This window comes from Somniosus microcephalus, chromosome 12, assembly GCF_052327205.1.
Source record: "Somniosus microcephalus isolate GS21.2 chromosome 12, FLI_Smic_1.0, whole genome shotgun sequence".
NCBI classification, from domain to species: Eukaryota; Metazoa; Chordata; class Chondrichthyes; order Squaliformes; family Somniosidae; genus Somniosus; species Somniosus microcephalus.
In genome coordinates this window covers 85,385,824-85,412,432 of record NC_140998.1, presented here as the reverse complement: position 1 = coordinate 85,412,432, position 26,609 = coordinate 85,385,824, and the positions used below count along the sequence as shown (strand labels likewise).

At 47.3% G+C, this 26,609-nt stretch overlaps 1 protein-coding gene across 1 annotated transcript in view; it reads left to right on the top strand.

Annotated features, from left to right (window-relative positions):
* Positions 1–12,982: 12,982 nt before the first annotated feature.
* slc35f4 (solute carrier family 35 member F4) overlaps positions 12,983–26,609 on the top strand; it is a 350,033-nt gene continuing 336,406 nt past the window's right edge. The window contains exon 1 of the mRNA XM_086003260.1: positions 12,983–13,227. Coding sequence (XP_085859386.1) covers positions 13,032–13,227 — 196 coding nt within the window. The 5' untranslated portion in view covers positions 12,983–13,031. The remainder of the gene's footprint in view (positions 13,228–26,609) is intronic.

Here is a 26,609-nt window from a genome sequence, read left to right as displayed (position 1 = left end):
GAATCATATGCCTGCGGTCCCACTGGCTGGGCAGACTGCCTCGTCTTGTTGACCCACTGGTCGGGCAGGCTGCATTTCTTAGGTGTGTGAAATGAGGAAGGCACAAGGGTGGAGTTGTGCTGACGGAAGGGTGGGAAAGCAAGCTGTGCATGCCAGAAGGAGGATAATGATTGAGGATACCAGCAATTTGCATCCTTTCAGCTCCACCGCTGGCCAAGGGCTCAACCATGCCCCTGCCAAAAATGGCCTGCACTGTCTCCTCCAAGGGGGTGAGATGAGGCTAGGAATGGGAGATGTGCCTCGTCATTGGTACAGATTGTAGGTAGGTGAGTGATTGGGGGTTGTGCATTGAGCAGTGTGTGAGGCAGGTGGTGCAGTTGGTAGGAGACGGCTTTTGAAGATGCATTCACTGACCTTGACCAGTGGTCTGAGGTCATGAAGCTTCTTTGGACACTGATGCCAGGTGGTGGGGGGCGACACTGCTGGCAGTGACGGCCTTAGTGATGTACTCCTACATTGTTTTTTCTGGAGGGCCTCCTGGTCCCTGTGGGTTGAGGGCCTCTCTTGCAGTGTTGACCCCCTGCACAAAGCTGGAGTGCTGCATGTGAGACCCTCAGTGCCCATTCCCTGGCAGTTGTGGTAGTGCTGAGGCAGTTTTCCCATTTGTTGAGGTTAGGAAGGTAATTCAGCTTTAACAGCTGAATATTCACATTTGGAACTTCTTTTAAATGTTGAATATTTCTTAAAAGGCAGAAAGGGCTGAAAAATGTATTGTTTCACTGCATTTTATTTTGTATTGCTTCAGTGTGCATGGCCCCATTAATTCTCAGACCTCTTCATTGCCCACAATTCCCTGCGAGCTCCACAGCTTCGCTCACAGAGGCTGTGGGAAGCTGCAACGCCAAACCTGGACAGAAACTTTATCCTGAATCCCTCCAGCAATGCCACCAGGATGGCGGTACATGGAAGGTGAGTGCTGCGCCACCTATCTCCATGCCCCCCCAAACCAATTTCACTCGCTTAGCATTATGGCCATTTCTAGCGGCCGTTAACTGCAGTTGCCGGTGACACCAGCAACTTTGCTGGCGAACACAAATTTTTCCCCCTTTGTAAATTACTCAGTATCATTTCTAAATCTTTGCAAAGGAAAAGCAACCAGAGGCAAAGGACTGCCATGGGTGGAGGAATGGCAAGCATCAAGCCCCTCGGGCATGAGGATGAAGCTCTGGAACTTCTGGGCAGACACACCAGGGACCTGTGAGAGATGGAGAAGCTGGAGGAAAGCCGTCAGGTTCGGGTTGCTAATGGCATTAAGGGGGTTATTTTGGCCAAAGGGTGAAAACAGGTGCTAAATGGGTGAAGTGCTAACACGACTAGCCTGTTTGAAAGTCTGGATTTAGCACACAATTTTGGCACTAATTGCTAATTACCATAATTTGAACTTGCCGGGAGGCGCTCAACCAGAAAACTGCAGGTTTAGTACTCTAGTGCTGATTAGACACAATTTTCGTGGAGCAGTATATGTGGGCTCCTCATACCCACGTCCACTGAAGGTGTGGAGTGCTCTGGCTGGCACACAGAAACACATTGCAGGATGGCTCAGGGATTGAGGGAGAGGGTGCACTGGTTCTTGGATGTGGCACTGGAGGTCCTGGTGGAGACTTCCAGAGGAGGAGGGATGTTCTGTATCTGTGGGGGGAAGGACGCTACCTCACCCTTCTCGCCCTCCTGTCCCTCTCTCCTGTAGCAGTTGGTGCAGCTCTGCCTTGCCTCGTGTCCTCCTCCCATTCCTCATCCAGACCAATGGGGAACCTCTAGCAAGATGCCCATTACCAAGGACTCCCTTTCTCCTGGTGACTCCGATAAGGTGGAGTAGCACAGCGCTTGCTCTTTTTAGGCAAAATCCTCAGAGAATTTCTGGAATAAATGTTGCTCAGGTGTTGGTGAAGTCTTGACAAAGTAGAATCATAGAATTATAGAATAATATAGCACAGAAAGAGACCATTCAGCCCATCGAGTCTGTGCCGGCTCTTTCGAAGAGCAATCCAGTTAGTCCCAGTCCCCCACTCTTTCCCCATATCCCTGCAATTTTTTCTCTTTCAAGTATTTATCCAATTCCCTGTTGAAGGCTACTATTGAATCTGTATCCACCGCCCTATCAGGCAGTGCATTCCAAATCCTAACCACTCGTTGCGTAAAAAGGTTTTTCCTCATGTCACTTCTGGTTCTTTTGGCAATCACCTTAAATCTGTGACTTCTCCTTATCCCAGGAAATCTTGCAATGTGTTTCAGATTTCCTCTTCACAGCTCCAGCAGCAATGAACGTGAAATGGTGAGTATCCCTTTAAGTGGTGAGTATCCTTTTAAGTAGCACTTGAAATCTACATGAATGCCGTGTTTACTCCCTAACAGCTGGTCGCTGTTAGGAGAGGGCATTAGTTGAAGCACTAGCTACCAAAATACCGTGCAGCCTCTTTAATGAGTGCTAGCAGGCATTTTAAGTGGCAATCAGCTGTTTAACGAGCCTGCGGGTGGCCGTTATTAACACTGGCTTCAACTCCTTTACCAAGATGGCGTTTTGCGCTAAACAAGGCTAAGTTTCAGCTTAAGACCCCATCTTGGCCATCTCTTTAATGCCTAAAGTATTCGGTGAAAATCGCCCCCTTAGAGCTTACACGACTGTGAGAATTTTCCGTCTGCAGATATTCTGATGACTTGAAAGGCATGCTACTATTGCTCACACATCTTCTGATTCATGAGTCAGACAGCACCTTCCTAAGATGTTTCTATCACAGGCATTGAATGTTTACACAGATAGCAGTCTGGCACCCCAGAGGGTCCCTTCCTCTACATGATTTGCCCACTCCTGCATGGCACCTTAGTTACTCAAGCACCAGCCTAGATACAGTTCCTTTATCTAAATGTTTATTTTCCTTCTGCAGGGTCTCCATGATGCAAGCAAAGTTGTACAGCATTCAACACACAACAATCCTTAAAAGCTGTGCTGAGCTATATTGTAGGATGGCCCCATATCTATCCTGACACCTGAATCACTACTTTAACATGCCAATAATGTGCTTAATGATTACCCTGGTGAGTGCCAGTTGTTCATTATACCTGTACTCAACTGGTGTTCTCAGCTACCACACAGGTGACATAAGCCATGGGTGCAGAAGATAATTTTGATTCCAAAGGAGCCATCAGCACTTGCTTTTGTAGGTACATTTTTGGTGGGATGGTGGACTGCCTTAAAATGAAAGCACTACGAATATACAAACAATGACGGACAGGTAAAGACCCTCTGGTCCACCAAACCTGTCCCATGCAATTGTGATACCTTGTGTATCACAATATATACTCTCCACCCCACCCGAAAACATAGGCTCTCCCGGGGAGAGGGAAAAAAACAGATCAAAAATCCAGAACTGTATGGGGAAGAAAATCTGGAAAAATTTCTCTCCAACCCATCTAGGTGATTGAAACTAGTCCAGGAGATCACTCTGAATTCCCTGCAGTAAGTACCTTCTGTAAGAGGTGATCTCCACCCCAGCCAGAAACAGGTCCAGCTCTCGCTTGAAGGAATTCAGTGAAACAGCATCCACCGCACGAGATGGCAGCCTGTTCCAGAAATCCACTATTCTCTGGGAAAAGAAACACCTCCTGACATCTAACCGAGATCTGGCCTTATACAACTTAAATTTGTGATCCCTGGTCCTCCCTAACATATTTAATTGAAACAAACTGTCAATTGGACCACAATCTATTCCCTTCATCATCTTATAAACTTCAATCAGAACACCTCTAAGTCTCCATTTCACTAAAGTGTAAAATCCCAACTCTTTTAGCCTACCTTGATAACCAAGATGCTTTAAACTACTGGGAATTAGTCTAGTGGCCCTCCTCTGTACCCTTTCCAAAGCTTCAATATCACCCGCCACGTGAGGAGACCAAAACTGGACACAGTATTCCAAGTGCGGCCTGACTAAGGTCTTGTACAAGGACAAGATAGTATTGTGGCAGCTACCTGGGAAGCTTTGATTGAAGAACATAAGAACATAAGAAATAGGAGCAGGAGTAAGCCAAAAGGCCCGTCGATCATGGCTGATCTTCTGCCTCAACTCCACTTTCCTGCACTATCTTCATAGCCCTTGATTACCTTAGTGTCCAAAAATCTATCGCTCTCAGTCTTGAATATACTCATCAACTGAGCATCCATAGCCGTCTATGTTAGAGAATTCCAAAGATTCACAACCCACTGAGTGAAGAAATTTCTCCTCATCTCAGTCCTAAATGAACGACCCCTTATCCTGAGACTGTGACCCCCCTAGTTCTACACTCTCCAGCCAGGGGAAATAGCCTATCAGCATCTACCCTGTCAAGCCCTCTAAGAATTTTATATGTTTCAATGAGATCACTTCTCATTCTTCTAAACTCTAGAGAATATAGGCCCATTCTACTCAATCTCTCTTCATAGGACAACCCTCTCATCCCAGGAATCAATCTAGTGAAACAAAAAGAAAATACTGCAGATGCTGGAAATCTGAAATAAAAACAGAAAATGCTGGAGATACTCAGCAGGTCAGGCAGCATCTGTGAAGAGAGAAACAGAGTTAATGTTTCAGGTCGATGACCTTTCGTCAGAACTGAAAAAAAGCAGGAAATGGAACAGATTTTTAAGCAAGGGTAGGGGCTGGGAAATGGGGGAGGGGATGAAAGAACAAAAGAGAAGGTCTGTGATAGGATAGAAGGCAGGAGAAGTTAAGAGACATTAAGAGATATTTAAGGCAAAAGAAGATGGTAATGGGACAGGTTAAGAAACAAAGGATGGTTCTAGATGAAGTGTGAATTGCACTGGCAGAATGAAAGACAGCTGCCATGTGGGAGAGAACAGAAGGCACAAGCAAAAAGTGTGGATAAAAAATATATATATATGATAGAGGCCGGGTTATGATCTGAAATTGCTAAACTCTATGTTGCACCCCCTCTAAGGCAAGTATATCCTTCCTTAGGTAAGGAGACCAAAACTGTACACTGTACTCCAGGTGTGGTCTCACCAAAGCCCTATATAATTGCAGCAAGACGTCCTTACTCTTATATTCCAACCCCCTTGCAATAAAGGCTAATATACCATTTGCCTTCATAATTGCCTGCTGTACTTGTGTGTTAACTTTTTCTGATTCATGTACAAGAATACCAACATTTACTAGTTTCTCACATTTTAAAAAATATTCTGCTTTTCTATTCTTCCAAAGTGGATAATTTCACATTCCTCCACATTATACTCCATCTGCCACCTTCTTGCCCGATCACTTAACTGGCCTATAGAATACACCTAGTAGCGTAATGGCACCTCTATTATTTCTTAATTCTAGCCATATAGATTCTGTCCTTGACCCCTCCAGGTCATCCGCCCTCTCCAGCACTGTAACATTCTCCTTGACCAATACTGCCACACCACCTCCTATTTTTCCTTCCCTATCTTTCCTGAACACTTTATAAGCAGGAATATTTAATACCCAATCCTGCCCTTTTTTGAACCAGGTCTCAGTTATTGCCACAACATCATATTCCCATGTGGCTATTTGTGCCTGCAGCTCACTTACCTTGTTTACTACGCTTCATGCGTTCACATACATGCACTGTAAACCCATCTTAGAACATCCTGTATTCTCTCTTAGTTTGACCCCACCTAATACCTTACTATTTCTTACTTCACTGCTCTCTGCCTCTCCCAATCCTTTGAGCACTTTATTTCCCCTTTCTAATGTTGCATCCTGGTGTCCACCCCCCTGCCAAATTAGTTTAAACCTCCCCAACAGCACTAGTAAACCTCCCCGCGAGGATATTGGTTCTGGCCTTGTTGAGGTGCAACCCATTCGGCCTGTACAGGTCCCACCTCCCCCAGAACTGGTCCCAATGCCCCAGGAATCTAAAACCTTCCAGCCTGCACCATCTCTCCAGTAATGCATTCATCTGCTCTATCCTCCTATTCCTGTACTCACTAGCGCATGGCATCAGGAGTAATCTGCAGATTACTCCCTTTGAGGTCCTGCTTTTTAATCTCTTTCCTAGCTCCCGGAAATCTGCCAGCAGAACCTCATCCCTTTTTCTACCTATGTCGTTGGTACCGAAATGGACCACGACCTCTGGCTGTTCACCCTCCTGCCTCAGAATGTTCTGCAGCCGCTTGGTGACATCCTTGACCCTGGCACCAGGGAGGCAACATACCATCCTGGAGTCACATCTGCGACCGCAGAAGCACCTGTCTGCTCCCCTAACTATCGAATCCCCTACCACTATTGCCTTCCCACTCTTCTTCCTCCCATCCTCTACAGCTGATCCACCCATGGTGCCGCAGACTTGGCTCTGGCTATACTCGCCAGAGGAACCATCACCCTCATCAATACTCAGAACCGAATACTGGTTGGAGAGTGAGATACACTCAAGGGACTCCTGCACTACCTACCCGGTCCTCCTCTTCTGTCTGGTGGTCACCCATTCCCTCTCTGCCTGCACACTCTTTATCTGCGGGATGATCACTTCCTGAAATGTGCTATCCATGAAGATCTCAGCCTCATGGATGCACCACAGTGACGCCAGCTGCTGCTCAAGCTCCAAAACCCGGAGCTCGAGCTCCTCCAGCTGATGACACTTCCTGCTCATGTGGTTGTCCAGGACACGGGAAGTGTCCTGGAGTCCCCACATGGCACAGGATGTGTATTCCACGGGACTGAGCTGCCCTGCCATGCTTTTACTTAATAGACTATTAACTAGAAACACTTACCAGCTACTCACCAATCAGCTCCTTCCCTGGTTGTGACGTCACTTTAGCTGTTTTACATTGTTGCTTTTGTTGTTGTTGCTTTTACTGGAGGTCCTCTGCCTCCTCGCTTCTGCTGCTGCTCTAGTCTGCACTCTCTCTGGGCCTCCCGCTCGATTTATACTCTACCTCCTGCTGTCCTGTGATGTCACTCCTTTTTTTTAAAAGTTGCCGCTCAGCTCCCTTTAAGCTGCCGCCTCTGCTCCCACTCAGCTCTGCGCTGTGTCCTGGGCCTTCTCTGGTGCTCCCTTTAAGCTGCCGCCTCTGCTCCCACTCAGCTCTGGCTGTGTCCTGGGCCTTCTCCGGTGCTCCCTTTAAGCTGCCGCCTCTGCTCCCACTCAGCTCTGCGCTGTGTCCTGGGCCTTCTCCGGTGCTCCCTTTAAGCTGCCGCCTCTGCTCCCACTCAGCTCTGCGCTGTGTCCTGGGCCTTCTCTGGTGCTCCCTTTAAGCTGCCGCCTCTGCTCCCACTCAGCTCCGCGCCCTGTCCTGGGCCGCCTCTGGTGCTCCCTTTGAGCCGTCGCCTCCGCTCCCACTCAGCTCCGCGCTATGTCCTGGGCCGCCTCTGGTGCTCCCTTTAAGCCGTCGCCTCCGCTCCCACTCAACTCCGCGCTGTGTCCTCGGCCTTCTCCGGTGCTCCCTTTAAGCCGTCGCCTCCGCTCCCACTCAACTCCGCGCTGTGTCCTCGGCCTTCTCCGGTGCTCCCTTTAAGCCATCGCCTCTGCTCTCACTCAGCTCCGCGCTTTGTCCTCGGCCTTCTCTGGTGCTCCCTTTAAGCCATCGCCTTCGCTCTCACTCAGCTCCACGCTGTGTCCTGGGCCACCTCTGGTGCTCCCTTTAAGCCGCCGCCTCCACTGCCGCCGCTCCTGCTCAGGTCCGCATTGCGCAATGGAGGATGCAATGCCACATGATACAATTGTCAATCCCGTCATTATAAGATTACACAGACTTCTCATGCTGCTGTTGGTTGTCTATTCAAAAGAAGATGAAATTGCTCAGGTAAACAAGGCTTCAGTCACTTGTTTTACCCATCTACGGACAGCTGGTTGTTTATTGCTGTTGATGGCCCAGTGGCAGCTTGAAATGATTCTCAACACATAAAGGTTCAAGGTATTGTGACCTTCCAATCTCTGGTCGGGCCATGCCTGTGGAAGAGTTTGGCTACTGGTCCAGTTAGAGCGTACAGCATAACTCTGTCATGGTGTCCTTTTTGAATCATGGCATTCACAGTCACTGCTTCTCTGACATATGGCGGTAGATTCAGGTGTGGAGGATGCAGAGCTCCTCTAATGCAGCCTGACCTGCCAGCATCTCACCATTGGTTCTGCTCTTCTTCCTTCTGGAAGCACAGATAAAGAGGAATCACATTGGAAACCCCATTGAGGCATAATTGGGGCTATTATGGGTAAAAGAAGCCATCAGGCAATAATTGGCACAAAGGCTCCTAAAAACCTGAATGATAACAGGAAACAACCCAGAAAAAAAAACAGTTTAGTAATGGCCTGACACTTTGCAAACTTTTACTGGGCCCTTTAAACTTACTTTTGTGTACAACTAGCACCTAGCAACCCCAGATACCCAGTTTGTATGGGTGGATGGTGGAAATGGCATTAAACTGGCAGAAGTGTTAACCTCATTTGCATGCTTCAGCCCACAAACTAGCGGACACTTTCTGGGCCCATCACAATTACCCTTGCAAATGTGCTCGCAATGAAAAATGAGCAGAGAGACAGTGTAACAGACTCTACCTAATTCTCCAATTGGTAACATCTATTTAACACCCAAGAAGCATGTTTAACAACCAGAACATCTACTCTCCCATTTCCACTTCACACTTCCACTCCATGGCTCCATCAACGCTGCATATTTCAACAGTTTTCTTCCTCTAATCATGTCTCTTACAGAACTGTCAGTTTCATCATGTAATACCCGTTATCCACTCTGATCATAACCACAACGGATTTGTGCTAAATATCTGCAATAGAAAAGAGCCTTGCCCTCAAGGCCTGCTGTCAATTTTCAGTCTTACATGTCATTCAACAATCCACCCTCCCTTCTATCAACTACTCCTCATCTGCTCTGTTCCTTCACAAACTCAATTATTCCCTTTGTTTTTCAACTATCAGCTTTTACTGTCTCCACTTGCTGCTGTTGCACTACATCTATCTATAAATGCTTACTGGTCTCAAATTTCTAATGTCAATGTACCAGTAGGTGGGGCTGTGAGCGTAACGTTACATAACTCATTCGCCAGAACTTTCAGCTTTGATGGGGGTGTAAAATTGGCGATATTGGATTGCCCGCCCACGATACACCTTGCCTGATTTTCAATGGAAAGGTGAATCAGTTGGGGTGTATAACGGGAGGCCGATTCGATATTGTTCGCTTTACGTTTCTGCCGAAGTTGAAAGTTCCGCCCGTAGAGCACAGTGGGACTCCACCTAACGTTACATGACAGACTTTAACTTGGTAGCACTGACCCTATTATTTCAACAAAAAACTTTTTAAATGACTTCTCACATTGCAGTTGATTTTTATTGCTTTCTCAAGTGTTTGAGCGCTACCTGAAACACATTGATACACACTTTGTGGAGAAACAAGCAGTACTTCAGCATTTTTGCATGGAATTTTATTTGCGCTTGGTTTAAGTCAGTGAATCCGCTGTCTCACTACCAAGGCAGCATGTGGACACATTGAGCCCAACTCTCAAGCTGTTTCCATAATGGCCACATAAGAGGATGTTTTTGCTCAGATTCATAATGTAGCTGTGGCATAACAGATTCATTCTAATTGGAAACTCAGTGCTCATTTTTCTCAAATTGTCTTTGTAATTAAAAATATCAAACATGCAATTTAACTGAGATAAACTTTGGGGACCCTGAGTGTACTCCATGTTAAATTTCTCCTGTACTTTGAGAAGTTTCTGACTTTGCCATTCATTCAGGGCAGGGGAGCTGCTCATTGCATCATAATCTTGAGTATTTCTAAATGTATCACTTATTTTTGCAGTATCACAGCCAAATATAACTGCATACAGTTGACATGTTCGACCCGGAATTTCCTCAGCGTAATGGGCAAGTTACACATTTATATAGCACCTTTCACTGCTTCAGGACATCCCAAAGCACTTTACAGTCACTGCTTTACACTTCTGAAATTTAGTCACTGTTGTAATGTAGGAAACACGGAAGCCAATATGCGCACAGCAAGATCCCACAATCAGCAATGTGATAATACCCAGATAATCTGTTTTAGTGATGTTGATTGAGGGATAAATATTGGCCAGGACACCGGGGAGAACTCCCCTGCTCTTCTTTGAAATAGTGCCATGGGATCATTTACGTCCACCTGATAGGACAGAAGGCGTCTTGGTTTAAAGTCTCATCTGAAAAAAGACACCTCCGACAGTGCAGCACGACCTCAGTACTGCACTGGAGTGTCAGCAATGCAATTAATGTCCAATAGTTTTTGCTTAGTTACCTTTGGAGGCTGGGGGAATTTTTAAAGTTTTATCTTAGGAATTTTATCTATGATTATTCACCTTCCTCAGGAGGTGAAATAAATTGAAGTTAATCTATGATGGCACAAATTTCACATGGTATATTGGAATGGACTTTTTTGCTCTATGCTCATATTCTTATTGATTGATATTGAAGATGATAATAAATACAAAAAGCTCCATGTGACTAATGACTAGCAGAGTTCTGCTAAGGTCCATTCTGGGTCCCGCTGATATTCACACAATGACCTTAGGAATAGCCCTTCTTGTAATATGATTTTCTAATGCTACAGAGCTATATGGTTAGGTGACAAATATAAAGGAGATAAAAGATCAACATAGAAATATATGATATGCCCACCAAAAGCAGTTTGCTTTGTTTTGCAACAGGAAAAGCAGGGACAGAGATTAACAATGCAATACATTAAGCAAGCTAAGGAGAGCTTCGGGAAACAGAACAAAAAACTACAGAGATGGAGAATAGCCATCAGAAGAATTTCAATTCAATACAATTAAGCACAACAGTAACAGGAAGATAACTGCCAGGTCTTTGTGGGAAACTAAGGCTACCCACTACTATAGCTTTCATAGGAGTCAAGATAATGCTCTGACATGTAAATGAATTGTATTTCAACACCAAAGACATTTACTATTTAATAGCAGAGCTGGAGTGTTTAGCTTATTGCTGTTCTTTGATTAGCACTTTATGTTTATTGATTATACTACAGTTTGTGTCCTTCAGAGGCTTTGATTTGTTTTGTTAAGCTACCAATACACACTCATACATTTTCTTCATGCGTTGAGGATTATGCTTTATGGCTTGAAGCTTACCATTTTCTTGTATGCTGAGCATATTTTCCAGGCTGCTTCAGCTCATTATCTTACCTTCATTACTGCAGTGCAGTGGATTAAAACATTCATTAGGAGCTAGCCATCTCTGACTATTGCTATAAGCAAGCAGTAGTGATACTTATCTCCTTCAATAAACCAAAATAAATATTACCAATGATCACTGTAGAATGGGTTTGCATGGAGCTTTATTTTCTTCTCAATTAACCTGATACCAGGGCTATTGGTATTACTGAAGTAAAACTATAATTAAGTACTGCTCTTTCTGATTCAAAGGGAAAAAATACCTGTCCCCGTCATCAAGTTGAAAATACCTGCTTCATCTGAGGTAAACATTTTATTTTAAATTACCACTCAGAGATGCTGTCAGTGACCTGCCATTTCCTTTTTAAAGCACTGGTCTTATTAAGCGCAGGTTGGTTGGCATCTATGTCTTTCAGGGATTATTTTGTAAATTAATTTGGAGATTTTTGAGGGACAACCATGGATTATGATTCTCTTTTGGGAGGTGAGGCTCTGGTAAGGAAATATCTTTGTGATGTGACCTATTTCACATTCTGTCTGTGAATTTCAGTCCAGGTTCATTTTTCTTTAGTTTGAGTGAAGTTAATCATTCTGCTGCTGTTTAGTAGAGACCCTGGCCTTAAACTGACAGTATAATCAAAATGTAACCAGCAATGCAATTAAACCAATCAATGGCAATTTCTGCATTTAATTTTGTGACAGCAAGCCTTATTTTCAGTTCCTACCTATATAGTCAATGTTGAAAAGTATATTGATTAGTTAGGCTGATTAAAACCAATTTTGAAGGAAGCAGTTAAAAGCACCAGTGACATGATTCTTCTATTATTAGTTTAAAAAACAAACCAAGGTAAAAATATGCACTGTATATGGTCACCACCAGTCGGGCAATCATTAATAGGTTTAATGCAAGCTATTTCATCATGTTACAATTAGCACATGACGTAACAGCATAAGGGATATGAACATTCACACTGTATGTAATAGCTACAGATAAGACATTCTAGTAACTGATACACAATTGTTGTTGATCATCTATTAAGTTTTTAGTGCGCTTTGCTTTTGTATTTTTACATCAGCTCAATCAACCAAATGATTCCAAATCAGATCGCCAGTGCCCCAGCATCGTGTTGTGCGCTTACGAGCTGGATTCATGTTCTTCCGATTGTTGCTCGACCTCGAAGGCAAGGGTGACTTAATTTTATAATAAACATTTCGCTCAAAAATCTGACACTTTAAATCGAATTAGGAATGGAAGTTTGACTTTTAAAACCGATTTAAAAACACATCATAATTTCCAAATGAAAGCTCTCCAACGAGAGTCTCCTCCGCCACACCCAGTGCAACCCAGGGTCAATTGCTGTCTCCTGGATTTTTAAAGGCAGCATTCTAACCATCTTATTCTGCGTTACTTCCAACAATTAGCTGAGGCTTTTTTCCCGAAAGAGCAGGGCGATGTTTACCGAGGACTGTGTGTGTATAGAGGGGGCGGTTTGGTGCAAGGCTGTTGCTCACAGCCACTGATCTCTGACGCAGATCTTCGGTGCAATTTACTTTTTTTTTATTTCTTTCAAACAAATGCAACCAGTTTTTAAGTTTCCATCTGCAAAATAAAAGAGCAATACGACATAACGGTGTCCATTGCATTGCAGCGGAGTGTTTTCCTCCTTGTATTGTGTATAAAATCTGCTGCTGTGGGACACTGCGCTGGCTGTGCTAGGTGAATGCAGGGCTGCCCCCTAGATGTGACGGTGCTGTAGTGGAGGGAGAGAGGGAGGGAGGAGGGGGTGATCTTTCCGACAGCATTGACTGACGGAATCCAGCTCCCCGCTCACACACAAAACCATGCGGAGACTGTCGGACATAAGCCTGCACCTGAACCAGCTCAAGTATCTCTCTCCTTCGCCCTCCGGAGACCAACAGTGCTCCCGATCCTTTATGGATGTCAAGGCTGCCTCCAATGGGGTTTCCACTATCGAAGACAGGATCTTACGGATCACGGGATATTATGGCTATTACCCGGGATATTCCAGTCATCAAAGTAAGTGAAGCGTTAGCAACCAAACTCCTGGTTAGCGGTGTGAGTGGAAAGGCGCCTTCCGCTCGCTTTCACTGGCAGAGTTTCCAGTGGCGATTGTTGTAAAGTTCTGACACTACCAGACTGATTTGCTTTAAATAAGATTATCTGCCAGGAATTGTATTAATGTATAAAACTTGAGGAGCAATTCGTCGTGTAACTCCGATTTCAAATCGTTCACAACCCTTAAGTCCTCACTGAGTTTTTGTATCAATGTGTATGTTTTGGGGGTGAAAGGGGGAAACATTGTGGAGAAGCCGAGCGCAGCCCGGTCAAGCCATCTGTTCCCGGTGCATAACATCACGGGTTGGTTGGTTCAATCCGGGGGTTTCAGGTGCTGAGAAAATGTCACCTCGGTTTTACGGTGAGTTCATAAGATTGTCCTTTTTAAAATTAAAATGCGGAACACTTTTCCTGCAGTGATTTAGTTTGCATCTTCAGCCTTCACTGACGGTCGAAGATATTGTGGTGCTGTCCTGTGCTCGCCTCTGAAACCCGTGTGTAAATAGAAAACGCCTGCATGGTAGACCCTAGGGGAACTGCAAAGTAAATAGAGATGGGATTTAAATGGATTGCAGCAATGGCACGATTGTGAAGCGAACAGTGACCGAAACAACCTTGAACTTGGACTGTCGTTTGAGATGAAACTTACAAAGAGACTGATGGCTCACAAAACATGTCTTTTGGTACATACAAGGCAGATTAAATCCTCTTGTTGCGCCAAACGTTGTTTTCCCATCGTGTTGTTTTCTATACGTTGGTAGATTTGAGTTTGTTTCCGTATTTTCACGACCAGTCCACGACTGATGGTGATCTCACTGGTGCATCAACTGGAGAACGATGTTAAATAAACACAGTTCCGCGCTGGAAGGCGCTCTAGGGATTCCCCCGCGCACGGAGTTTTTTTGTATTGAAGGCGAGGGGGCAGGGCAATGCAAAGATGAAATGATCCTGCTTTTTTGGCGATATTACGCGGGAGACCTCCATGTGCCGAACACAACATCCTGCTGTTCCTATGAAGACAAGCGGTGTGGAATGAATGGCCAGAGTCCAGTGAACAGGATGGCCATTAAACATTGGGCTCTGTACCACAACTCTCAGAAGCTTAGGACGGTGAACTCTGAAATGACATAGAATTTACAGCACAGAAACTGGCCATTCGGCCCAACAGGTCTATGGCGGTGTTTATGTTCCACACGAGCCTCCTCACGTCTTATTTCATGTAACCTATCAACATATTCCCTTCTCCTTGTCGTACTTCTCTAGCTGCCCCTGACAGTACTGCGGGCAGATGTTTGCCAATGCGACATCTAACCAATTGCTGCATAGTTCTGCCGGGGCCGGTGTTCGCTAACATTGACTTCTTAGTGGCGCCTGGATGGCAATCAATTAGATTGGGATCCTAAAAAAACAAAAACTACCTGTAACTGTATACGGTTATCTGTTAGCTGTGACATTTCCAACACGTAATGTTTTATTAACACAGGAGCCTCTGCCTGTAAATCGTAGAAAAAGGTGTATAAAAATAGAGAAGGGATTGTGTTTATTTCAGATCAGTGGATATTTCCCGAGGGTTTCTCGTTCAGACTGTGATAGCTACCAGCTGCTACCTGACCCGAGATTGGGGAACGGTTACTATGTCCTTTCGATCATCACTCCTATAATTGAAAAGCATTTTACTTACAGGGTGACCTAATTGCCAAGAGTTAGACAGTACGTTTAACACGGCTATTACAAAGTGAAACTCGATAGCCCAGAGGAATAGCAGGGCAGGGATTCACGTCGCTTTCCAGAGGATTATTAAACGAATGGGAATGTCATTCCAAATCATCCACATTCTCACATCCTCCAATTGATAGGAACAGTAGCAGTTTCAGACAGGAGACCGTCGGTCTATCTAGCCCACTAGCCCCACCCACTCTGAGACCTATTTGTTGACAAATTGCCTCGTTCCTTCTTGAAACTCATCAAGGGTTCTTCCATCATTCGTGCTGGTAAACTGTTCCATATATTTACCACCCTTTTAGTAAAAAGAATTTCCTTTGCATTTTTCATTGTCCTTCATTTCTAAAGATGACCCCTTATGCTTACATTTTGTACACAGCAGGAAAGCTTACTTGGATCCAATTTGTCCGAACCTTTCATAATTTGAAATACTTCTATCATGTATCCTCTCGGTCTTCTTTTCAAGAGAGAAAAGACCCAAGGTCATCAATCTTTCCTCGTAGGTCATTCCCTCAAGTTCTGGAATCAACGTGTAGCTGTTCTCTGTGATATTGGCTATCAATGTGGTATATTGTTACCTAATGAGACCAGAGTGTGCTCTCAGTTCTTCCTGTACATTTTATGTAATGATATACTTGACGAGTAAGCTTACATTAGAACATTAGGTTATACAAGTTTGTTATATTCTTGTTCTGTAAAGCATTGTTGAGACTGGAGAACTGTATACAGAGAAAGCACCGATCTTGAGCAAATACAGAGGAGCAATATAATTTAAATTCTCAGAAAATGTTAAGAACATTGGCCTGTTTTCCGTGGGAAAAGACTTTGAGGAGATTTGATCGAAGTTTTCAACATTATAAAGGAGATTGACAAAGTTGATCCTTGAAAATTGGGAAGGGTTCAAGGACCACGGGGAAAAGAACTTCTGGCCCTCTCTTGCCTTCGATGAAAATGAGGCAAACTCCTGGAGCCCCAAACCCATTAGTTTGATCAACTTGCTTTCCAAAAATTTAACTAACGCCTTCTTGAAGGACTGCAAAGAATTGGGTGTCACTACCATCTCCTCAATCCTGCACCACAGGTTGATCACCGTTTTACAGATATCCAACCTCACTCCCTGCTTTCCCAGTTGATATGGCTGGACAGAGTTCTACCTGACCCATCACCTCAAGCATTCTGGGGCATAATTTCTGCAAGGGTTCCTGAATCTTCTGCTGTAAGTTTGGTTGAAGTCCCAGAGAAATGGTGGGAATATCTGTTTACAACGTTTCTCCAGGGGTTTATGCTAATACTCTGCCAAAGTTACAGTGGGAGATTGCAAGAACCTTTTGAAAATTCAAGGACATCGCTGCAGGAGTTCCTCAGGGCAGTGTCCTAGGCCCAACCATCTTCAGCTGCTTCATCAATGACCTTCCCTCCAACATAAGGTCAGAAATGGGAATGTTCACTGATGACTGCACAGTGTTCAGCGCCATTCACAACTCCTCAGATAATGAAGCAGTCCATGCCCGCATGCAACAAAACCTGGACGACGTTCAGCCGCGCCTCTAGCCAAGCTGTTCCATTACAGCTACAACACTGGCATCTATCCGACAATGTGGAAAACTGCCCAGGTATGTCCTGTCCACAAAAATCAGGACAAGTCCAACCCGACCAATTACCGCCCCATCAGTCTACTCTCAATCATCAGCAAAGTGATGGAAGGTGCCATCGACAGTGCTATCAAGTGGGACTTACTCACCAATAACCTGCTCACTCATCCCAGTTTGGGTCCTACCAAGACCACTCGGCTCCAGACCTCATTACATCCTTGATCCAAACATGGACAAAGGAGCTGAATTCCAGAGGTGAGGTGAGAGTGACTGCCCTTGACATTAAGGCAGCTTTTGACCGAGTGTAGCATCAAGGAGCCCTAGTAAAACTGAAGTCAATGGGAATCAGGGGGAAAATGCTCCACTGGCTGGAGTCATAACTAGCACAAAGGAAGATGGTTGTGGTGGTTGAAGGTCAATCATCACAGCCCCAGGACATCGCTGCAGGAGTTCCTCAGGGCAGTGTCCTAGGCCCAACCACCTTCAGCTGCTTCATCAATGACCTTCCCTCCAACATAAGGTCAGAAATGGGGATATTCGCTGATGACTGCATAATGTTCAGCACCATTCACAACTCCTCAGATAATGAAACCCGCATGCAACAAGACTTGGACGACATTCAGGCTTGGGCTGATAAGTGGCAGGTAACATTCGCGCCACAGAAGTGCCAGGCAATGACTATCTCTAACAAGCGAAAGTCTAACCACCTCCCTATGACATTCAATGGCATTACCTTTGCCGAATCCCCCACTATCAACATCCTGGGAGACACCATTAACCAGAAACTTAACTGGACCAGCCACATAAATACTGTGGCAACAACAGCAGGTCAGAGTCTAGGTATTCTGCGGTGAGTGTCTCACCTCCTGACTCCCCAAAGCCTTTCCACCATCTACAAGGTACAAATAAGGAGTGTGATGGAATACTCTCCACTTGCCTGGATGACTGCAGCTCCAACAACACTCAAGAAGTTCGACACCATCCAGGACAAAGCAGCCCGCTTGATTGGCACCCCATCCACCACCTTAAACATTCACTCCCTCCACCACTGGCGTACCGTGGCTGCAGTGTGTACCATCTACATGATGCACTGCAGCAACTCGCCAAGGCTTCTTCGGCAGCACCTCCCAGCTGCTCCATCATTTATCTTCCCTCTGTCATGAGGTCAGGAGTGGGGCTACTTACTGATGATTCTACAGTGTTCAGTTCAATTCACAAGTTCTTGGATAATAAAGCAGCTCAAGACACCCTACAGCAAGAGTTGGATAATATCCTGTCTTGGGATAGCAAGTCAACCCGCGACCTCTTCCACCTAGAAGGACAAGGGCAGCAGGCGCATGGGAAGACCACCACCTCCAAGTACCCCTCCAAGTCACACACCATCCTGACTTAGAAGTATATCGCCGATCCTTCATCGTCGCTGGGTCAAAATCCTGGAACTCCCTACCTAATAGCACTGTGGGAGTACCTTTACCACACTGACTGTAGCGGTTCAAGAAGGCAGCTCACCACCACCTTCTCAAGGGCAACTAGGGATGGGGAATAAATGCTGGCCTTGCCAGCGATGCCCACATCCCGTAAGCGAATTAAAAAAAAAAGGCGCCTATCTATTTGCATGTTGTCAATTCCTTTTTTTTTAATGTGTTCTCGGGATATGAGCAAAATTGGCAAGGTTGCCCTGAGAAGGTGGTGTTGGGTCTTTACCTTGAATTGTTGCAGCCCTTGTAGTGATGGTGCTCCCACAGTGGTGTTAGGTAGGGAATTCTAGAATATTGGCCCAGTGATGATGGAAAGAATGATGATTTATGTCCAAGTCAGGATAGTGTGTGATTTGGAGTGCAATTTGGAGTTGATGGTATTCCCACAACATGCTTGCTCTTCTCTTTTTTGGAGGTAGAAGCCATAAGGAAGGGAGATGTTTTTGAAGTAACCTTGTTGACTTGCTGCAGTGCATCCTGTCGACGATATATTTTGCAGTCACAGGGTGCCATTTGTTGAGTGGGTGGATATTGAGTTCAATGGCAGAGGCATTGATTAAGTCAATTGCTCTGTCCTGGAAGAGTGTTATTTCAGCTGTACCCATCCAGGAGTGATCAGTATTTCATCACACTCCTAGATGGTGGAGAGGCTTTGAGGAATCAGGAAGTGGGGGACTCAACACAGACTACCCAGCCTCTGCTCTGCTCTTGTAGCCACAGTGTTGATACGGCTGATCCAGTTACATTTTTGGTCAATAATAACCAGAAAGATGTTGATGTTGGGAACGCAGTGATGGTGGTGCCCTTGAACATCAAGAGGAGATGGGTGGGTTTTTTCTTGTTAAGGATGGTCATTACCTGGCAGCTATGTGGCACAAATGTTACCTGCCACTTGCTATCCCAAGACAGGATATTATCCAGCTCTTGCTGTAGGGTGTCTTGAGCTGCTTTATTATCCAAGAACTTGTGAATTGAACTGAACACTGTAGAATCATCAGTAAGTAGCCCCACTCCTGACCTCATGACAGAGGGAAGATAATTGATGGAGCAGCTGAAGATGGTTAAGCTGAGGATGATTCTCTGAGGAACTCTTGCAGTGATGTTCTGGGGTGGTGAACACAAGAACATAAGAAATAGGAGCAGGAGTAGGCCATTTGGACCTTCGACCCTGCTCCACCATTCATTAAGATCATGGCTGATCTTTTGCCTCCTCTCCGCTTTCCTGCACTATCCCCATATCCCTTGATTCCCTTAATATTAAAAAAATCTATCGACCTCTGTCTTGAATATACTCAACGATTGAGCCTCCACAGCCCTCTGGGGTAGAGAATTCCAAAGATTCACCACCCTCTGAGTGAAGAAATTTCTCCTCTTCTCAGTCCTAAATGGCCGACCCTTTATTCTAAGACTGTGACCCCTGGTTCTAGACTCCCCAGCCAGGGGAAACCTCCTTCCTGCATCTACCCTGTCAAGCCCTGTAAGAATTTTGTATGTTTCAATGAGATCACCTCTCATTCTTCTAAACTCTAGAGAATATAGGCCTAGCCTACTCAATCTTTCCTCATAGGAAAATCCCCCCATCCCAGAAACCAGTCTGTTGAACCTTCATTCCACTCCCTCTATGGCAAGTATATCCTTCCTTAGGTAAGGAGACCAAAACTGTACACAATACTCCAGGTGTGATCTCACCAGGGCCCTACGTAATTGCAGTAAGACGTCTTTACTCTTATACTCAAATCATCTTGTAATAAAGGCCAACATACCATTTGCTTTCCTAATTGATTGTTGTACCAGTTAACTTTCAGTGATTTGTGTACAAGGACACCCAAGTCCCTCTGAACACCAACGTTTCCCAATCTCACCATTTAAAAAATACTCTGCTTTTCTATTTTTCCTACCAAAGCTGTGTCCTTCATGATTTGGCAAGCTCAGTCAATGATGATACCACTGAGCCACTCTTGATGGTGGAAGTCCCCCACCCAAAATATATTCGGTGTTCTTGCTTCCCTCAGCTTCCTCCAGATAATGCTCAACTTGGTGGAGTATTGATTCTTCATTTGAGGAGGGAGTGGTAGTTGGTGATCAGTGGGAGACTTCACCGGGTTCAGAGTCAATGTTGAGTACTCCCAGGACCATTCCTGCCCAACTGTATACCACTGTGCCCCATCTCTGATGGGTCTATTCTGCTGGTGGGACAGGACGATGATGGAGGAACCTGAGATGTTGGCTGATAGATAGGATTCTGTGAGTACAACTCTGTCAGACTGTTGCTTGACTAGTTTGTGGGCAAGTGCTCCCAACTTGGGCACCAGATGTTAGCAAGGAGAACACTGTGGCGATGACTAGGCTGAGATTGTATCAGCGTTATCCTGATATAATGCCTGGTTTGTTGCCGATAGGTCGGTCCAATTTTCATATTACTGACCTTCATAGATATTGTTTGCATGCTAGGCTATTTCAGAGGGCATTAATAGTCAACCACATAGCGTGGGAATCTTCTCACACATAGATCAGACCAGGTATGAGTGACAGACTCCCTCCCCGGAAGGACATTAGTGAACTAAGTGGGTTTATATGACAATTGGAAGCTTTTGTGGTTATTTTTAGTCATAGAGTCATAGAGTTATACAGCACAGAAAGAGGCCCTTCGGCCCATCGTGTCCGCGCCGGCCATCAAGCCCTATCTAATCTAATCCCATTTTCCAGCATTTGGTCCGTAGCCTTGTATGCTATGGCATTTCAAGTGCTCATCCAAATGCTTCTTGAATGTTGTGAGGGTTCCTGCCTCTACCACCCTTTCAGGCAGTGAGTTCCAGATTGCAACCCACCCTCTGGGTGAAAAAGTTTTTCCTCGAATCCCCTCTAAACCTCCTGCCCCTTACCTTGAATCTATGCCCCCTTGTTATTGACCCCTCTCCTAAGGGGAAAAGTTCCTTTCTATCCACCCTATCTATTTATCCTCATAATTTTGTATACCTCAATCAGGTCCCCCCTCAGCCTTCTCTGCTCCAAGGAAAACAACCCCAGCCTGTCCAGTCTTTCTTCATAGCTGAAGCGCTCCAGTCCAGGTAACATCCTGGTGAATCTCCTCTGCACCCTCTCCAAAGCAATCACATCCTTCCTATAGTGTGGTGACCAGAACTGCACACAGTACTCCAGCTGTGGCCTTACCAGCATTTTGTACAGCTCCATCATAACCTCCCTGCTCTTATATTCTATGCCTCGGCTAATGAAGGCAAGTATCCCATATGCCTTTTTAACCATCTTATCCAGCTGTTGTGCTGCCTTCAGGGATCTATGTACATGCACACCAAGGTCCCTCTGATCCTCTGTCTTTCCTAGGGTCTTACCATTCATTGTGTATTCCCTTGCCTTGTTAGTCCGTCCAAAATGCATCACCTCACACTTTTCAGGGTTAAATTCCATTTGCCACTGTTCCGCCCATCTGACCAACCCACCTATATCATCCTGTAGCCTGAGGCTTCCCGCCTCGCTATTTACCACCCCACCAATTTTCGTGTCATCTGCGAACTTACTGATCATACCTTTTACATTCACATCCAAATCATTAATGTAGACCACAAACAGCAAGGGACCCAGCACCGATCCCTGCGGTACCCCACTGGACACAGGCTTCCAGTCACAAAAACAACCTTCCACCATCACCCTCTGCCTTCTGCCACTAAGCCAATTTTGGATCCAATGTGCCAAGGCACCCTGGATCCCATGGGCTCTTACCTTCCTGACCAGTCTCCTATGCGGGACTTTATCAAAAGCCGTACTGAAATCCATGTAAACCACATCCACTGCACTACCCTCATCCACACACCTAGTCACCCCCTCGAAAAATTCAATCAAATTGGTCAGACATGATCTTCCCTTGACAAAGCCGTGCTGAGCCAAAAATTATTAGATTTATTGAATTCAGTTACACAACTTTGAACTTGCAGCCTTTGGGTTGTTAGTCCATACCAAAACGACCACACTACCATATCCTGCAATTGAATCAGATGCTCTCAATGTCTACACTCCATGTTGAGAAGAATCTTATATTTTCTAAATAACCATTAACTTAATGTTTCTTCCAAAATTTGTTGGTGACTTATATAATTTTTGTTTTTACTAGTGAGATTCATCACTGGAGGTGGGCATTTTGTCTATGTATCACTTTGGTGGAAATTGACCTTGTTATGCCCATTAAACAGGCCTAAAAGGCTGCAACAAAGCCCAGTTTTGGAGACCAATGTTCTGTGCCCCAAGGATGTCTGAAAAACATCCAACCTGAAATGGTCCCACTCAGGATACTTCAGTGGCCCCTGCGGCTTAAACTTGATGTAGAAAGCCTGGGTAAAAGAAGAGGGCCTAGAAATTCAGTTGCGTTCGCCAGCCGCTAACGCCATAAGAGGGGTAGATTTGCAGCGCTAGGCACTTAGCGCCCGGGCGCAGAACGATCTGCGCCTACGCCCAACTTCAGTTGACATTTAGCGCCGGCGCAAAGTGTTTGCGCCCGCTCAGCTGCGCGCGCAGCTTATGACGTCATTTCGTCGTGCAACGCTGTTTGTGCGCCCCAAACCGGAAATTCAGTGGCGCCCGCCCAATGTGGGCGTGGCGCTGTTAAGAACTGTGAAGTGGAACGCAACAGAGGCCCTGTGGGCCTCGGGGAGCGCTAATTAAAGGGCACTTACACTGACCTATAAAGCCCAGCCATTTTGCTGCAATGACTTCAGTGCTTTGGATTTCTGGACAGAGACCAAGGAACAGAGCTTACTGATTTGGGACAACATAGGAGAGGTATTTTTGGCTTCTGGCCAGAGCTTGGAAATTTGAATCATTGTGATTTAACTGTTTGCAAGTTTATTATGGGGGCTGTATGGGGTTCCAACCCTCAGTTCCAGCATTATGTGCGAAGGGCTCGCAGACGCTGTGTGAGAGGGCCAGCCATGCCTAGACGCAGAGGGGCCATCAGGCGTCGGCAACATAGGCCTTACCCACTCAGGGAATACCGGCAGCAGGTGTCCTATCTCACCATGACTGCCGCGCATTGTGTTAAGAGGCTGCGCTTCAGAAGGGAGGTGGTTGCAGAGATCTGCCAGCTGCTTCACAGAGATCTGCGTCCACAGCTGATGTGCAGGACGTCTCTGTCGGTGGAAGTGAAGGTCACGGTGGCTCTGAACTTTTATGCAAGCGGCTCCTTCCAAGCCGCTGCTGGGGACATGGCGAACATCTCCCAGTTCGCCGCGCATCGCTGCATCCGGCAGGTCACTGATGCCCTTTTCACGAGGAGACACCAATTCATCTCCTTCCCCATGACCCTAGAGAGGCAGGAGCAGTGTGCAGTCGGATTTGGCAGGATCGCGGACTTCCCCATGGTGCAGGGCGCCATTGACTGCACGCATGTGGCTATGCGGGCACCTATCGACAATGCCGAGAATTACCGCAACCGGAAGGGCTACCATTCCCTCAATGTACAGCTGGTGTGTGACCACAGGCAGCGCATCCTAGCTGTCAATGCCCGCTTTCCAGGAAGCAGCCACGATGCATTTATCCTGCGCCAGACTACTGTGGCTGACATGTTCGAGGCACAGCCTCCACCAAGGGGATGGCTTATTGGGGACAAGGGCTACCCTTTGTGTACATGGCTCATGACCCCGCTCCGCGCGCCCAGGACCCCTGCGGAGGAGGCATACAACGAAAGCCATCAAGCCACAAGGAACATCATAGAGCAAACGATTGGCGTCCTCAAGCAACGGTTCCGCTGCCTGGATCGCTCCGGCGGATCTCTACAGTCTTCGCCGGATAGAGTCTCCCAGTTCGTCGTTGTTTGCTGCATGCTGCACAACCTGGCTATCCGCAGGACTCAGGCACTGCCACCTCACGTTGGACCACCACCTCAGGAGGACGAGCAGGAGGACCATGAGGAGGAGGAGGAGGAGGAGGAGGAGTACCAGCCCAGGAGGGAGCCACAAGGTCCAAGGGCCGTCCGCCGGCGGCTTATTGAACGACACTTCTAGGCCCCCTGTCAGGGAATGGCTTGTGGCAATGAACGCACCTGAATGCAGCCGCTCCGCAAGCCCTCAGCCGCTTAACGCAACAACCACTGGAAACATGACACCTGGACAAGCTGAATAAATAAAAAGCTTTATTTAACAAACTCAGGGCCCTTCCCACATGAAACAGAAAAACAGACAAGACCCCCAAAAAACAGTCACAACCTGGGGTGGAATAACAAAACTTGCCCATCCAATTGGCCTTCATCCTCGGCCTTACCAAAATAAGCCCCCCCCACAACACAAACACCCCCATATAAAAAAAACCGTTGCCAACACACTCTACTGGGTGTGCCGAGAGGACGAGTCCTTGTGCAGCCTTGTGCGGCCCCTGCCCGACCTGTTGCTCTGCCTCAACCTGGGCCCTGTGGGTGTTGCAAGGCTGGGGGAAGGCTCCTGAGGGGCAGAATGCGTGACGGCAGATGCCCTTGGGGGTCGGCCTAGACGAGGACCGGCCCTGGAGGGGCCGGCTGCTGACTGCTGCAGCTGTGGCTGGGCAGCATCAGTCTCTGCAGCAGCTCGTCGCACCTTGGCTGGGGGAGTTGCAGTGGCGGCTGCAGCAATGGGGGCAAGCTGGCTGATGCCGGGCGCTCGCTGGTCGCCAGAGACACTGGCACTTGGCCGGGCTGGCAGTGCAGCAAGCGCAGCAATCTGGTGGAGGCCAGACCGCTGTGCTGCAGCAGGGCGGCGGGTGCCCTGGCGATGCTTCCGCGACACAGCGAGTGTGGCAGAAGTGAGTGCCCGAACTGCCCTGGTCTGTGCCCGCATCAGATCAGTGAGTGTCTGCACGGCACCACTCATGAACTCGCGACTCGCGTCCTGCGCTGCCGCGAGTTGCTGGACACCCCTGTCCTGTGCTGCCGTGAGTTGCGGGACACCCCTGTCCTGTGCTGCCGCGAGTTGGTCGACACCCCTGGCCTGTGCTGCCGCGAGTTGTTCGACACCCCTGGCCTGTGAGTCCCCGAAAGCGGCCACACTATGAGCCAGGGACTCAATGGCCTGAGGCAACTGTCCCACAACCCCCATGAACTCCTTGTGGCGGCGCTCAGAATCCGCGGACATTTCATCTAGGAGGCGCACCTCCTGGGCGAGGACCGTCTCCGGGCTGGAGGCCGGACTCTCCCTCTGGGGAGAAGGCCGCCGTTCTGCCCGACCCTTCCCACGTGCCTGGATGCCACTGGGCCCAGGAACTGGCCTCCCTTGCAACACTTGCCCCCTCTGGGGAGAAGGCCGCCGTTCTGCCCGACCCTTCCCACGTGCCTGGACGCCACTGGGCCCAGGAACTGGCCTCCCCTGCAACACTTGCCCCCTCTGGGGAGAAGGCCGCCATTCTGCCCGACCCTTCCCACGTGCCTGGACGCCACTGGGCCCAGGAACTACACCCCCCTGCAGCACTTCCCCCTGGCTCTCCTCCAGGCACGACGTCTCCCCTCCATTGCCATCCCCTGGCGCGGATGAGGCTTCGCCCGATGTGCCGCCTTCCTGTTGGTCCTCGTCGTCCTCCTCTTCCGAGGGACTGGCACTCTCAGCTTCAAGGACCTCCTCCTCACCAGCTGAAAGCAGGAAGGCACAAGAGTAGCTTTAGAGTGAGGACAGGGCGTCAGCGAGGGAGGCATGAGTGGTGGCATTCAGTGCATTGGTCGGACAGTGGCAAAGGATGTAGATCTGATGCGCTAGGGGAACGAGAGAGGTCCAAACGGTCATGTCCTTACCATTGGGTCGCAGCACAGGGTCGGCATCTCCAATGGCAACAGGGCCAGTCACCCGGCCACGCATGAGTCGAGCCACGCTCTCCTCCAGCTCACTGAGCTCCTGGAACTGGGCACGGCCTCCCCCAGTGACATTCTGGCTCTTCAAATTCCGGGCCATCTTGGCCTGCAAGAGAAAGGACGGCCTCTAAGTACATTGTGGTGGCCTGTTGTTGTGTGCACTGCCTCCCATGGTGGAATAGCTTGGCCAGTGTGGTGCCCTGTTGTTGTGTGCACTGCCTCCCATGGTCGAATAGCTTGGCCAGTGTGGTGCCCTGTTGTTGTGTGCACTGCCTCCCATGGTCGAATAGCTTGGCCAGTGTGGTGGCCTGTTGTTGTGTGCACTGCCTCCCATGGTGGAATAGCTTGGCCAGTGTGGTGGCCTGTTGTTGTGTGCACTGCCTCCCATGGTCGAATAGCTTGGCCAGTGTGTTAAGTGCAGAAAGTGCTATTGAGGATCATGCCAGTGCCATAGCTGCGGGAGGAGGGCTGGCCATTAGGCCTTTGAGGTCCCTTTGCCCATAATGTGAGGTGCACATGCAAGGATGAGGAGGACACTGGAAAGGGTACTCACCTTGACCAACCGAGTGAGGTCGTTGTACTTCTTGCGGCATTGGTCACCAGTCCTGGGAACATCGCTGTTGACTGACACCCTGTGGGCGATTTTCCTCCAGGCTCTCCTGTACTGCCTCCTGGGAGCCTTCTTGCCACTGTCCGGGCACAAGATCTCTTTATACCTTTCCAACCCCCTAACCA